At 41.2% G+C, this 15983-nt stretch overlaps 1 protein-coding gene across 1 annotated transcript in view; it reads left to right on the top strand.

Moving 5' to 3' along the window:
• The window catches only part of LOC131981438 (protein diaphanous homolog 1), an 81504-nt gene that overhangs the window by 32505 nt on the left and 33016 nt on the right, over positions 1-15983 (top strand). The window contains exons 13-17 of the mRNA XM_059345708.1: positions 1586-1701; positions 4938-5002; positions 6718-6897; positions 9257-9808; positions 11906-12020. Of these exons, the coding sequence (XP_059201691.1) occupies positions 1586-1701; positions 4938-5002; positions 6718-6897; positions 9257-9808; positions 11906-12020 (1028 nt within the window). The remainder of the gene's footprint in view (positions 1-1585; positions 1702-4937; positions 5003-6717; positions 6898-9256; positions 9809-11905; positions 12021-15983) is intronic.

The raw sequence follows: 15983 nt of genomic DNA, 5'->3' as shown, positions 1-15983 counted from the left end.
GCAGGAATGCTTTTCTTTTCTTAATATGACAGAAAATGCATAACAACATGATCTTATTTGAGTCAAGTTAGTTGTGTTGTTCGTCAGTGTTGCCTTGATGTTATCAGACAGGCAGGAAATTGTGGTTTATTTTTAACATAGTTTGGGGAATAAATTGTTGGGATGGAAAAGGGAGGTAGGCGCAAACAAATGGTCTCAGCTGAGGTCTTTTTTTACCTCGCCTGTCTTCCATCCCTCCCTCTTTCCTATAGTGCTTTCTCCATCCAGGTGATCCAGTGGAACAAAATAAAGGTGGTCTGTAATGGACTCCACCGAGAGACAGGAAGTGAGTGTGGGAGGGAGAGCTGTGGAGTGGCAGAAAATACAGCTTGATAATTACAGAGATGAAGAGAGAAGGGAGATGGAGGGCGAGACAATAATGAAGTAGAAATTGAGAGTTGAGGTAAATTGCTGGGTAGATGTTGAGAGTATGAGGGAGGGACATACAGGAAATTGAAGGGTTAGCATTTGTGTGGGAATGAATGAAAGAGTACCTGCTGCTTTAATCTTTTTTATTATTGGTCTTACTTTGTTTCAATCTCAGGTGGAGATTGAGGCCTGAGAATTTATTATAACACACAAATGCACTCCAGTGAATGGTTAAACCTCTATTCACACCCATATAGTGCATGTACATAGACCATACAAGGCTCGATAGATTCAGTTTAAAATGCAAGAGCATGTTTATTTCTTTTATGATTTAGCAAAATGTTAGGCCTACCAACCACCTCATTTTAACACCCCCCCCCTCCTAATGTTTAAATTGTATGTATTCAGGCTTGTGAAGGATGTCATATTTATGATGTAGCCAAATACAAACCTATTTCACTCTGACTCAGTTTTCCAGAACGACACTAGATGTCTCTCTCGCTCCATGGAAAAATGGAAGCTTTAGAGAAAAGAGAAAAAAGAAAAACCTTGAAGTATATTGAAGGAGTGGAATAAGTGTTAGACAAAGGCAGAGTGACTAAGAGAGACGGCGGGGAGGGAGACAGAATAAATAAAGTATTGAGTTTGTGACTCTGGCAGCATCTAATGGGGTCAGGGAATAAGACGCCTCCAAAATTGAGTGTCTGTGTGAAGCTGGCTTGATCAGACACGGGGCGCTGGACATACACTAACACACTCAGTTGCACACAATCAATCTTTGTGGCAAGAAACTCAAACTGTCATGCTCACACAGACAGCCAATCTCAGTTGCAGACAAAGACAAAGTGACATAGCATGTGTGTTCACACATTTGTCTGAACAAATGAACCGACTTGCTCTTTGTCAGTTCCATCCTCTGCTCACATCATGTGCCAGATTTCTTATTAATGCAGACTACACAAGTATTGTACAATACATACATTTGCTTTAGTTGTCATTGTGGAGACAACATACAAAGTACGTTGTAGAGAATGACTCATTCTCTTTTCTCCCCAGCACCACACTTCTCTCTCCATTGTGACCCTCCTTCCATCCTTCACGTTATGTTCCCGCTGCTTTCCTCCACTTTGTTCTCTTCTAATCTCTCTGTAAATCTGTCACTCCCTTCTTCTTGCAGGCCTCAGTACTACAAGTTGATAGACGAGTGTATCGCTCAGATCGTGCTTCACAGGAATGGAGCAGACCCCGACTTCAAGTGCCGTAACCTCAGCATCAACGTTGAAGGCTTGATAGGTGAGCTGTTAGACCAGAACACACATGATGAACACGCCATTCCTTTTCTCTCTCAAAGTGTTCATGGGGACTTTTTGCCCATAAGCCCTTTAAATGTGCTATATTCATGCACTTCCATATGCATTAAAGACCAACTTAACACACAATTCACAGATAGAAAAATCAATCATTATGGCCTTTGTGGGTTGAAACTTTTATAATTTCACTTTTGGCCTACCTTATCACTGACACAATTGCTGTGCTGTTGTCAGCAGCATTCTACCTGCCCTATGTGATTTAACCTTGGTCATAATACAATAATACAATGCATAATACAATTTGTAACCATGGTTGAAAGATGTGTAGTGACCCCAAAACCCCACAGGGTGGAGCCAGAGAGGGAGTGTGTAAGAGTGTGGGCTGAATTGTGCTACAGGTTTGAAAGTCATAGGTTGATGGTGTAAAATGACCTTTATCAAGAGGATAAAAGCTTCATCTCAAGTTAAGCAGTCCAAGAGTCTGGTATCATAATATAGTAGGTGAGATTTCTTTGTCCTCCTCCAATGTCTGATCCCTGACCCCCGATGGTAGATTGGTGAAATGGTAACTCTCAGGCTCTGATTGTGAATGTGTTGTCATAATAAAAGTCAGCAGTGCCAAGGTACATGTATGTACATCCCTTATGTTTAAAAGATAGTTTAAAAAAAATCACATTTGTCTTAAAGGGACAGTTAAACCCCAAATCAAAAATACATCTACTCTATGGCTGTTAACTCCAACACTTGGCAACTCACAGCAAAATAATCTAGATTGTCAAATAGCCCTACAAGTAAGAGATCATTTATGTATTTTTGATTTGGGGTAAGCTGTCCCTTATAAGCACACTGAAACTGATATGGCTAGATCTTCTCATTTCTCTTTTTTTATACCGTCCATTAAAATAACTTTTCCTGATCCTTATCCAATGGGAGTGAAGGGGAACTAAATCTACAGTCCTCATTCTGTGCAAATTTACATCCCAAACTTTATCTGAAGCTAATAAGAGGCTTTAACAGTTTGAGTTAATCAAATCAAGTTGAGTAGCTTCTAATGGTGCTCTTTTTAGCACAAACTTCCCTCTTTATGCCTCAACTGCAGCTCAACAAAAAAACAGTGTCAGGGCGAAAAGGAAAAAGGGAATTCTAAAAAGACTTTTGAGGATACTCACTTGATTTGATTAACTCAGACTGCTAAAGCCGCATATTGGCTTCAGATAAACTTTGGAATACATTTTTAGCAAGGAATGAGGACAGTAGATCCCCTCCATTTCAGTCGCAAAAGGAAAACATCTTTTGATCGCTAGTATGAAAATGAGGAATGATTAGGGGAAGCTAAAACTGTATATATATATATATATATATATATATATATATATATATATATATATAGATAGATAGATAGATAGATAGCATGTTTTCTGGTAATTCAATAATAATATAATCAATATTAATAACCCCAAAGTAAATTATATTTTTTATACTCCATACTACATGTTAGCAAAACAACGCCTCAATAGTTCACCACAGCTTTTCTCCCACACGTAAGGATCCGAGTGTAAAGCGATGTCGATGTAAATATTTTTTCAACTTAGTGATAGAAAGAATATTGAAAAATGTATACCATGATAGATAATAATTGTATATGTATTGTGTAAAAATTGTAACTCTATTCTCTAATTACCCGCAAGCAAGACGTGATGGTCATTGATCCATGTCATTACCTGTCACTCTCTATTATATATTCATGAAATACTGAATTTTGGTGAAAACTGTTGTATTTGCATTTGGCAATGTGGACCTGAATGACAGCACTAAATGTTGACTAGAACACCTGCTGACTATAGTAAACTAAACCAGAGCATAATGGAGGTGCAGGCCATGTCTCAAGAGTTCAATACTCCTTTATGGCAGGTCTCCGTTGCTCACCGCAGGAGGCTCTAATTGCACTGCTTCTAAATGCGTCCTGACACACACACAGGCTGGCTGGCCTCCTTTAAGGCTGCCAGAGTTATTATCGGTGGAAAGCAGCCCAATTCTGCCCTGCATGCATTATTTAGTGTTTTTCTTTGAACTCTGAAAATCAGCACAGTTTTTTCCCCTACATTCTGGCTCCCTTAGTGCTCTCTATTCGAAGTTTGTCCCATTTAGCCTAGCCACCATGACAGCCCCCCTCTTCCATTACACATCCAATAACCATGTAAACTCATACACAAATGCACACTCTGAAATTGTATGTGGGTTGGCATATTATTGTGAGGTTCTTTCATCCCAAAAAATCTTCTTTCAGAAAATAGATTTCTCATTTTTCTCTGCCTTGCTTGCAAGCTTATCTAGATATAAGGAATATTGCATAGTTTCAACTCCCTTTTCCATTAGCCATATTTTCATTGCAACTGAAGACTCAAACTTTTATCTCTCCACAATCTGTATAATTTGCTTTCCTATACGTTTATGCAATTCCCTCATTTTCTATTTTAGCTTTTCCCAGCTCTTCTATCTCTGCTTTCTATCTTTTTGATCCCCCTCCTGGGCATCATGATTAGCTGTCTTTGATCCAATGACTTTGTGGCATTCATCTTCATGCTAATTAGTTCTTTTACTGCACGTGCTCTGTAAGCCCTTGGGCACTGAACCACCTGTAGTCTCAGCAATTATTCTTTAAAAGTACCCTGTTGGTCAGCCTGTGTCCTTCTCACCTTGTCCTCTGCCAAGCAGAACCTCAGATAATGGATTACTTCCACACTGTTATATGCTCTTTCTTTCTTGAATAAGAATTTGATATAAACTGAAGATGTATTTTGCAAATTAGTGTGCTTCCACCTTTCTCTCTCTCTCTCTCTCTCTCTCTCTGTGTCTCTCTTTCACACACATACACACTCAGACAAAGGTGTATTTTTTGGAGCTTTAAAAGGTAATGATGTGTAGAAGCAGCATGCAACAGATGGCATCCTGTTGTAATGAGATGCCGCCACGATCTTCTCACGGATCTTGACTTTGAGTAGTGTGATAAGGAGAAAAATCGGGAGGCAGATAGGATGCTTGCTCTGTGTGTATGCATCTGTTTGTGAATGTATGTGGGCGCACAGCATGTGCCAGACTGAAGGGTGTGATGTTTCACACCCGGACCTTTGCAGGTGTGTTGTCTGAAACCGTTATCTGATCCACCTTTTCTTTTTTCTTTCTCATTTCCTTTTGTCTGTCCTCTCTGTTTGTCCACAGACAACATGGTGGACCAGACCAAGGTTGAAACCAGCGAGGCTAAGGCAGCTGAGCTGGAGAAGAAGGTGAATTACACACAAATGAATTCATGAGGAAAGTCAGAAATGCACATACACATAACAACAGCATGCCATTGATACATACATATGTACATGTCATCCCAGAAGCACACAAGTTATTACAATCATTTAGACACAAAAGAAAATCATACATTTTAAAAGCTAACATTTCCCCTCACACACATATACACACACCGGGATCGTAATGAAATTCTGTGCGATCAGTGTGACATGGGATGACAAATGACAAAGCGGGAGGGACACAGGGTGACTAAGAGAATGAGCATACGCCTGTCTGACAGACAAATACTCTTACAGGCTAGCAAAAAACACATGCAACACACACACATTCGCACAAGGGGGTAAATGCCTTGATTGCGGCGTGCTGCTGCCCTGATATTTCTGTCCGTGTGACAGGATAATTGCAAAGAGGGAGCTGAAACTAGCCTTCATTCAGGCACGCATAAAGACACACACTTACATGGGATCATATCCATTGAACACACACACATCCACACAAGCACACATAACATGAACACGCTTGGATTCATTTTCGCTGACCACACACACACACACACACACACACACACACACACACACACACACACACACACACCATAGTGCTAGTTGTCTATGATGGGGTAATTGCAGGCAGTCTCTTTGGCAGGAATTAGGGATGAGGCTGTCAGGACACCGACAGCTAGAGTAACGGATCTGCTGTCGGCAAATTAAACAGCCATGTGTGTCTGTGTGTTCGTGTAGTCATCTGTTTCAATGCTCCTATCCTGTTTGTCAAGTGTCCTACAAGAAAAATCCTTGAAAATGTATGAAAGTGAGAAAATTAAAATTGGGGGTAAAATGTTTCTCTTTTTTTTTATGGATGTGAGGGTTTTAAAATGGAAGTGAGAAGTGAGCTCATACAAGTGCACTGAAGTATCCTAACTCAATAATTGACACTAATTTCCAGTGTAAATTATACAATGAAACTGAAAGCACTAGACTACAGGAAATGGCTTCTACAGGTCTTTGAGATACGGAAACTGCTGCAGCTTCGAGAGGGAAGCTAAAAGCTTGTGCACGCAGAAACACTTTGCTCCCATATTTCATTGTAGAACCCTGTTGTTATGGAAGCTGGGTTTCTATTTATTGAGTGCATTTAAAAAAAAAAAAAGATCCCTCAAATAAAATTGTTTATAAAATGATTCGGCCTTTGAAGATTTCTTGCTCAACCCTAATCCTGAAGTAGTGCACCTTCTGAATTTCAGCAACACAGTTTCCATTCTTTATTAGTTTTGCACAGCCTTTACTTGATAACAATAATACTTGAGAATATTTTAAGATGTACCTATAATAATTCAGGACATTAAAGTTACAATCTCAATTATCTCGTTTTCATTCTCTTTGGCAACAATTTAGAGGAGCATCTTGGAAGTGCTTGATTATTACTTATTACTTATGACCCTGTACTGCAAACATGGTACGTTTTATTACAAACATATCAGGAAAACCATTTTCACAATAGTGACACAGTTATTGTGCTATACTGGTACCGTTGAGGCTGTTTACTAGCATGGTTATTGAGTAAAGTCTAAGATAACCTTGTTTACTGCCCTCAATATAATGTTTCTTGATGCTGACCACAACACAAAAAGTCTGTCTCTCACTTTTAGGATACTGCAACTAAATCTGTCCTTCTCTATGACCCTTGACATGCTTATTAGTTGGATTCAGAGCTGACGGCACGCCACGAGTTGCAGGTGGAGCTGAAGAAACTGGAGGGCGACTATGAGCAGAAGCTGCAGGACTTAAGCCAAGAGAAGGAACAGCTTGCCACTTCTAAGCAGGAGCGAGAAAAGGAGAACGATGGACTACAACAACAGCTAAGCTCTCTGCAACAGCAGGTACACACACATACACTGATCGACCAATCTGTGTGGAGCTCAAAGCTTTTTTTAATTCATATAACTCAAAATTTAAGTAGGTGTGACAACTTCTCTCACAAAGATTTTTTATCTGTGAATTAATCTAGAAGAAAATGCCTGAATTCATTAAAAAATACATTTCAATACAAAATACATTCATGGCATTAAAATATAATATGTTTAAACCAATACGGCACTTCCAGCTGTCTTTGCGGCAAGTTGACCAGCCCAGACAAACAGCAGTACTCATTGCTAGATGCCATTGTCAATATAAAACGAACAGAACATTAGGACAGAATCAATAAAGAGTGATTCAGATAATTGATTCAGTTTTGTTAAATGTCCCAGAAACACATACACAGAAACTTTTTCGAGAGCATCAAGAAGTAAAATATTTTGAGGCTTAAATAAATTCTATATTGCACAAGTCTAAGCAACAAAAAGTTGTCCAACATCTATGCACACCCACACAAACACAAAAGCCCCCCTGGCCTTAAATGATTTAGCCAACTGCTAGCATGCCATGAAAAGAGGAAAAAAAACAAAACTAAAAGGATATCGTGAGAAGAAGCCAAATCCTTCAGAGATTAAGAAACTCAATAAAAACGTGGAAAGTGGGGGAATTGGAGTATAAAGAGTGACTAAAGGGAGAAGAAAGAAGAAGAAAGGAAAAGGATGGAGATGGGACAAACAGAATTTTTTAAGGCCAAGATAGACACGCAGGGTGTTGTGTGTGTGTGTGTGTGTGTGTATGCGCTTGTGTGCACACTCATACAGTAGGGAGGCAAAGATGAGGATTGTTTAGCTGTCAGTGTCCTGCTGCCACACCAGCTGGACTCTGCCTCACAGTGACATCCAAACTCACAAACACACCAAGTGACCCAGAACAGTCTGCCTCTGTGCATGTGTGCTCACATGAAGATGTTCCTCTCTGTGTGTTTATCGGTGTGTGTGTGTCTCTGTCAGTAAGAGAACTACACAGCTTCCAAAATGAGCTTCATCCAAAGTGGCCGATGCCAGCAGAGTCATCGTCTCGCTACGCAAAAGCCTAAACACACGCATATGCACACTCAGTTGTCCAACGCATCAACAGCATCACTAGCCAGGCATCAGACAAGCTTCTCATACTAAGATGGCTCACTTTGTCTGTGTTTGAGGCACTGCCCATCGAAGATTTCTTCACATGTAGAGATCTCTCACTGTCCCTCCGTGTGATGCTGTGCCCAACTCTTCATCTGCTGCCGCACTAAGAAAGCTTGCCTCGGAGGCCCTTGATATCTGTTACTGTCTTCTATTCAAAGTCTGAGGAAACGACACAAACAATTTGATACAAATGCGCTTTCACAAGCACACTTTGTACCCATAAAGACAGTAAATACAGTAAATAAACTATACATACATATAGTACTTTCCAATTCAAAGCCCACTCCTCTTGTAGGCCAGTATTAAGCTGGCTGACTTAAAGGACTTGGACAGTTTTCTCAAGCCTCTCTGATGTAAATACAGAGATGAGTATTTTAGCGTTGAAAAAAAAAAAAATGATTTCACACTCACTTCTAATTTAGAAGTTTGTCCTACTCTTGAAAAAACTTTTTCTTCTGAATTCCTCTGTGGACTTAATTCCCCCCTTATGTTTTTCTCTCGGTGCCTTGTCTTTTATTTTCTCCACATCTCTCCCAAAACCCAATCGTGCCCAGGCTTTAATCCAATTTTATGTAGCTCTTTCCCCTCTTTTGTTCTGCTTTTTTTTCCTCCCAAATCTAATCAGTCTGTTGGCATGGCTATTCATTGGAAACGGTGGAAATTGCCAAAGCTATACAAATTAATGTCAATTCAAGGAATTAACAACAAACAATAAGCAGTCAAGTAAAGGAGTCATGATTTCAATGCTGAACCGAAAATCGATCAAAGTGAGCTTTCAATTTCAATTATGGAAATCAAAAGCAGGATTGGCTAAACCAGAAATTCTACCATATGGCCTTAGTGTGGTACATTCCATAAACAAATTTGGCAGTTATATTACACTTGATACCATGTAGCTTATCTACATGTGGGTGAAAATGTTTAGTGAAAGTTGTCACAGCATAAAACCAATTATCTGTTTATCTTTATTAAGAATGACTCAACACTAACAATGATGTTGCCTTCAGTGCTAAAAAAAAAATTAAAAATGGATTTAAATTGTGACCTTAAAGTTTTGACACTCCTGCAGTCCAGTTATGCAATTATGGTAAATTATATATATATGGTGTGAAGATTTGTATGTCCAGTATTGTTTTGATATTAGAAATTATAGATACCGATTTTTATGACATAGTGTATCCTTACTTCCCTGCAGATTGAAAAGCTGTCTAAAGATCTGGAAGAGGCCAAGACAAAAGTTGTCACAGTTACTGTTCCTGTGCCAACACCCGGTGGGCCCCCTCCACCACCTGCCCCTCCTCTCCCTGGTCAGAATGCAGGTATGCCCCCTCCACCTCCACCTCCACCCCCACCGCTACCTGGCCATGCAGGCATGCCTGTTCCCCCACCCCCTCCTCCTTTACCGGGTCATGCCGGTATTCCTCCCCCTCCTCCTCTACCAGGCATGCCGGGACCTCCACCACCTCCACCCCTCCCTGGTATGCCAGGACCACCACCCCCTCCACCTTTACCTGGGATGGGACCACCACCCCCTCCACCTTTACCTGGAATGGGCCCTCCTCCACCACCACCTCCACCTGGGTTCCCTGGTGTGCCTCCACCACCACCAGGCCCAGGCATGCCTCCACCTCCACCATTTGGCATGGGGGGCTGGGGTGCCCCTGCACAACCCCAGCTGCCTTATGGGCTCCAGCCTAAGAAGGAGTACAAGCCTGAGGTCCAGCTGAAGAGAGCCAACTGGAGCAAGGTCAGTCCCAAGATAAATGGTTTAATATACCATCAATTCCAAGAGTGATGATAAAATTGACAGTTATCTATCTGATGGTTTAACTCTTTAACATTCTGCCCTCTTCTATAGAGAAATAGTGGTGGGGGTCAGGGGATTTTTAGAGAGAGATATCAGGTCAACAGTAGATTCTACAAAGAAGTGGTGTACATAATCTGATAGCAGGAAACCTAAACATTTATTTGAGAGGTAGCTCAGCACCATGTGTAAGGATGTTGTAGTCAACAATCAGGAATACAAAAATATTAATAAAAAAAAAAGTATTAAAGTACATAAGGGCTTTGAGCTTTATGAGATTAGAATATGATGGCCATTCCATGCTCAATAATGCAGAATAAATTGCTGCAGCAAGTTTTGAGTTGATACCATTTGTTGCATAAATTTGGTGCAAACTTTATTTTGGGCCCCTTGAGAATTGATAAAAATGGTCAGAAGTCCCTGCAAAATACAACATGAACCCATGACTTTGAGGAACACCATAGAAAAATCAGTTAAAACTGAGCCCACCACAGCCTCAGAAAGAAAAACGTTGGCAGGGCGTTGCCACGAACATCGTTAACGAACATTAAGGGTTTAACTACTGTTGACCTGCAGCCATCTTGGATTTTGAAGTTAGGTTTGGTTAGATTCCTCCCACTTTCCTCCACGTCTGTCATCCAACTGAAGAAAGCATTTCAGTTGAAATTACTGACCGGAAACTCAGAAATACCAGTGACATGTCATCTTTCTTAAAACACTAAGAAGTTGTGTTTGCTTGTTATTGTGATAATTTGTTTTGATGCATCAATCACGCCAGTGTTCATGAGGTGGTTGTGAGCTGATATAACAAACTGTTTCCGCTGAACAAAATGCTAATGTAAAAACAGAGAGGGATTTTATTTTAAATTATTGTAATATATATTTTGAAATGGAAAAAATGTACTGTGCTAAGTTTTACAGTCTAGTTTGAAATGGCTCAGCGTGTTCTTTAGCGTGATATTCTGACCTAAAGTGACTTGCATGCATACGTGTATCTCATGACTATGTGCTTCATGTTCTTCTCCACCCTCTCATCTGTGATGGTTAAAACATCAAAACGACCCTCTGTCTTTCTTTAGCCTAAAGCTACTGTTTAATGGCTTCAGCAGACTTCATCAGCATTTAGCTTCTTTCTCTCTCTCTCTCTCTAACTCTCTCTCTGTCTCTCACTCTCTCTCCCGGGCTGGTGAGAGTGTTTGACGAGGATGTCACAGAAATTGCTTTTTAATAAGCCTTCTTCTTTTAACTGCGCCACTGAAAGATAATTAAATTGCTGCTAGAAAGGACAGTATTCTTTTGTAATTTAAATTAACTTTTTTTTCCCTGGCTTGGTCTCATCCTCCTTTTTGCGTGCTCTTTTGCTTTTCTTTCTTGCTCCTTCAGCTCATCCCCATATCACATTTCCTTTCCCTATTCTCTGTCTTTTCTGTCCTACGCCCCCATCCCTGAGGCTTTGTCTATAATGAAAGGACTGATATCTGTAAATTTACTACCACTGCTTTCTCTCTTGCTCTCTCTGTTTCACTTTCTCTCTTTCTCTTTTCCTTTAATGTACACTGAGAAAGTGAAGGAAAAACATACAAAGTTAATTGTGACTTGTGACCAGAATAGAGAGCGAGCAACACCAAGACAAAGGGATGGAAACAGAGAGAGCATCCGAGTAGGGATGTGTGTGAAGCTCTGAAGCTCAAGATTCTTTGTGGTAGAGACAGTGTGCAAAGATTAGAGAAAATAACTACCTGTTTCCTTCTCTTTCTCTCCTCTTTGTGCCTTCCTTCCTTCCTTCAACATTTTCTACTCCCTCTGCTATCAAATCCCTTCCTCTTTCTTTTATACCCCGGCTGTTTCTTTTGTTCTGCTGACTTCTTTATCTGCTCAACTCATTGTTTGCCAGGTGCACAGATGACCGTTTTGAGAAAATTGAGCCAATTTGAAGATATGGTTATCTAACAGATACAATACACCTCTCTCTCCTTCATTTTTATCTCCCTCTGTCTCCCTCTTTCTCTCTCTTTAAATACTGGCATTCCTCTCTCTTAGATCGTACCTCAGGACCTCTCAGAGAACAGTTTCTGGACCAAGGCAAAAGAGGAGCAATTTGAAAACAATGAGCTCTTTGCCAAACTCACCTTGGCCTTCTCCTCACAGACAAAGAGTGAGTGTGTGTCTTGTGTGTTTTTACTACCACTGTTATCATGTTGTGTTTCACAGTAATGAGCAATGCCTTTTTTCTGTTTCTCACCTCTTCCAAATCTCTCCCCGATTCCGTGTCTATTTCAATCCTCCTGCTCTGCTTCCATCAGCCACTAAAGGTAAGAATATCACACACACACTTCCATTTAGTTGTTTTTTCACACATCCTTTCCAGCCTTTCTCACCCTTCTCTTCCTCTGCTTGGAGGACACGCTGCACATTTACATTATTCAGCAACAGTGTGTCAAAACAGCAACTCACACAACTTCATGAATAAACCACCCGCACCTGTGTTTGCGTATGTGTTCATCTTCTCAACGTGCCCGTTGACTTGTTGTGCAGGGACAGAGCATTGGGTGAGATGAATTTGGGAGTTGGGGACAGAGGGAGAGATGGACAAAGAGAGAAGGGTAGAGGGAGGGATAAGGAGAAGGTCACTGATGTCCTTTGACTAGCCACCTGCTGTCCTGGCACAAAGCGCTGACACACGGGCGTACGCTTGCACATGCACACCTGTCCACTCCTATCACCTTGTCCCAGTGTCACTGAGCCTTCTGCTCTAACTCCTCCATATTCATATCATAACCAGGACACCGGGAAATCACAGACAGACAGTGTGTGTGGGTGTATATATAATTCTTTCTGACCTTCAGATTCAGCCTCAGCACACATACACACACTGACTCTTGCTCATGTCATATACATAAACAGAAGTGCGCATGCACACATGGCTGATGCTTGCTGTTGATGTCAGTTAAATGTCAGTGCTGGCAGCTGTCCCATCTGCATTCACCTGTACGGCAAGTCCTAACGTCCGCCTGTCACTCCTTGATCTGACCCCTCCGCCCCCTTTGCCCATGCACCCACGCCTCCACTTTTTATTGGCTGAGACAGCCGCCTGTTCCCGTTGATGTCTAATAACCTTTTCTGAGAGCTGACTATAAAGACACCCTGGCCTTTTCATAGCCCCACACCTGTCGGTGTGTGTGTGTGTGTGTGTGTGTGTGTGTGTGTGTGTGTGTGTGTGTGTGTGTGTGTGTGTGTGTGTGTGTGTGTGTGTGTGTGTGTGTGTGTGTGTGTGTGTGTGTGTGTGTGTGTGTGTGTGTGTGTGTGTGTGTGTGTGTGTGTGTGTGTGTGTGTGTGTGTGTGTGTGTGTGTGTGTGTGTGTGTGTGTGTCTCTGTCTCTGTGTGTCTCTGTGTGTGTGAGACACCAGGTCTACAGTTTATTACCCTGTATGTGTTGTTCATTTCCTTTGTGTTTCTTTGTTGAAATATGGTAGTTGGTAATAATACATTGTTTAAAAGAGAAGTTAGATTTAATTGAGCTGTTGTGTTAGCATCATTATGTTTTTGTGATTGTGCATGTGTAGTTTAATCAACACTGTCCATGCAGGGTCCAAAATTAGCACCCCACCACTCGCCAAATGCAAGTAAAAATCTATGTTAGCAAATAAAATAAATAAGGTCAGCTGTTTAAAGGTAAACCACTAAAATAGTCTTACTTCATTACAAACTCTCATCAGTCCAACAACACATTAGCTGATTGTCCATGTCTTTGCTGTGCATTGACTGCCCAGTTTCTTCACACATTAATTCCTTGATTAACCCTCACTGTCCACCGTCAGTATGGGTATGCTGACTTTGTCTATCTCAGGAACCTCAGAGGTGAATTTCACAATTGCAAAGAGAGTTTGCAAGTATGTGGCAGCCCATTGCCGGAAAAGATAAATCTAAAGGGAGAAGTGGTGCTTCGCATATTTTTTGATGTGACAGCAATGCCAACACAATAAGCTACACTGTTTTTAATGAAATTTTATCTTCTGTAGTTTCATGGCTGATTAAAAAATGTATTTGACTGATACATTTTTTTAAAGTTTACCAGCCATTGGCAGCTATACCAAAAAGTTAATTTCGGACCTGTGTCTGTATTGTGTCTGTAAATGTGCCTATGCATGCACATACGCCCAATAAGCAACCAGCTCTGGTTATGCAGATTGACCCTTCACCCCTTGTCCTTCCTTCTCCTGTAAAAATACAGCGCTCAAGGCGTAATACATTCCTCCTAACCTACTCATCCTTCCCCTAATCCCTCACCTCTGGAAGCACGGCTTCACTCTTCCTCATCCTCCTGCTCCTCCTCCTCCTCTTGTGCCTCCCATTCCTCGTTACCCAGCAAACAGACTGACACCACAGCGAGCCACCGCTGACCCTCACTGACCTATCTTCCTCCTCTCCATCAGCTGCCCAGCAGCGCCACTGTGGTTGCACATACGCACACACCCACACAGAAAACAGACTTGCGGGAGGGGGCTAGTGTGCTCAGGGCAGGGTCAGGTCAGAGGTGTTGAACTCTGAGGCTTGGTGGAAGAGCAGAGAGCTGATGGTGGGAGACACGCCCTCTGGCTGCACATGGCTCTCATGGACACAATTCCACACTTTGACACAAACAGTGTACATATAATTCATATTTTGCTGTTTATCTAAGCAGTTATTTCCATTTTCAGTCTCTATATCTCTAGCTATATATATCTTGATCTGTTCTCTCATTAAACACAAGTTCAAGTCTATTAGTTACGCTCAGGCCAGTTATCCTTCGTTCTTGTATCTCCGTTCATCTGATGAGCATGTCAAAATGTAACTAAACAAGTCCTGAAACAATCAGGGACAAACTGTGGCAGTGATAATTTAAACCTTTTTTGTTTGTATTAGTTGAAGTAATTAGGGCCATGGGGCAATCGCACCGAGCACTATTGTTATACTGTGGATTTTTCTTCTTCCTCCTCCGGACACAATTTCGTCCCGCTACAAATTATATATCAAAACGTTCAGTTTGATCGGGATCAGTGTGCTATTACTTTTCTCTAAGGCTCAGGACACACAAAGTGAAGTCGGACCAATGATAGGTATTATGGTTTTGCCAAAAATGCTTTCTGTTCGAGGCCAGAAATTCCAGTCTGTCCACCTCTGGCTACTGTCACTGTGCCGGAACATTCTACAGCGGCAGTTAATTCCGTTGATTGCTCTGTCGACCCCAAAGCCTTTGATCCTTTCATCCTTTCATCAGACACACAGACAGACAGGTAACTTTATGTATTTACAGTTACAGATGCACACACATTTACACGTTTCACACACACACACACACACACACACACACACACACACACACACACACACACACACACACACACACACACACACACACACACACACACATTTTGAGGTTGAAAGGGCATAGGTTGCTCTATAAATAAATACTTGAAAAGGAATATTTGTTGTAGGTGTGCTCCTTGTATAGAATATGCTATCATAACATTACTAGTATTGTTTGAAATTTCTGAAGAAGAATCTCATCATAGTGTACACACACCGGCAGTAGCCCCCGTGGCCCTTTCAGAATTTCCCCAGAGGAAATTTTTCTTCTTCTTCTTGTCCGAATAACAGCAGATGGAATCATACTTACATCACACATCCATATAAGCCACTGAAGCTGTTATGAGACATTGGCCGTCAATTATGTGCGGTTTGCTAAGAGAGTATGTATAATGAATCTGTTAGCATCTCCAGCAAATCTAAGATGGAGCCTTTCCTAAATGTTTCCTAAATTATGTAGTGATGGTTTCTTATTTTTTATGAAGTAATGCTTCACATACACTCACAGAACGTTCTGCCTGATCTCATTGTATTTCAGCATTGTACCTACTTGGCTACATGTTTTCTACAGTAGTTCTGAGGTCAGACAAGAGTATAACATGTCCAGACTACTATTTGAGAATGATTCTCACCTTACTTGATGTATTCAAGTCGATTCTTTTTTACCTCAAGACTTTTCACCTTTCTCCTCTCAAACTACTTGACTTGCCTTGCAAGCAACCATTGCAGCCAAGGCCACTGTATTGCTCAACATCTTATTCACCAGGATGGA

This window comes from Centropristis striata, chromosome 12 (assembly GCF_030273125.1).
Source record: "Centropristis striata isolate RG_2023a ecotype Rhode Island chromosome 12, C.striata_1.0, whole genome shotgun sequence".
Taxonomy (NCBI): domain Eukaryota; kingdom Metazoa; phylum Chordata; class Actinopteri; order Perciformes; family Serranidae; genus Centropristis; species Centropristis striata.
This window is presented reverse-complemented; position numbering and strand designations above follow the sequence as displayed.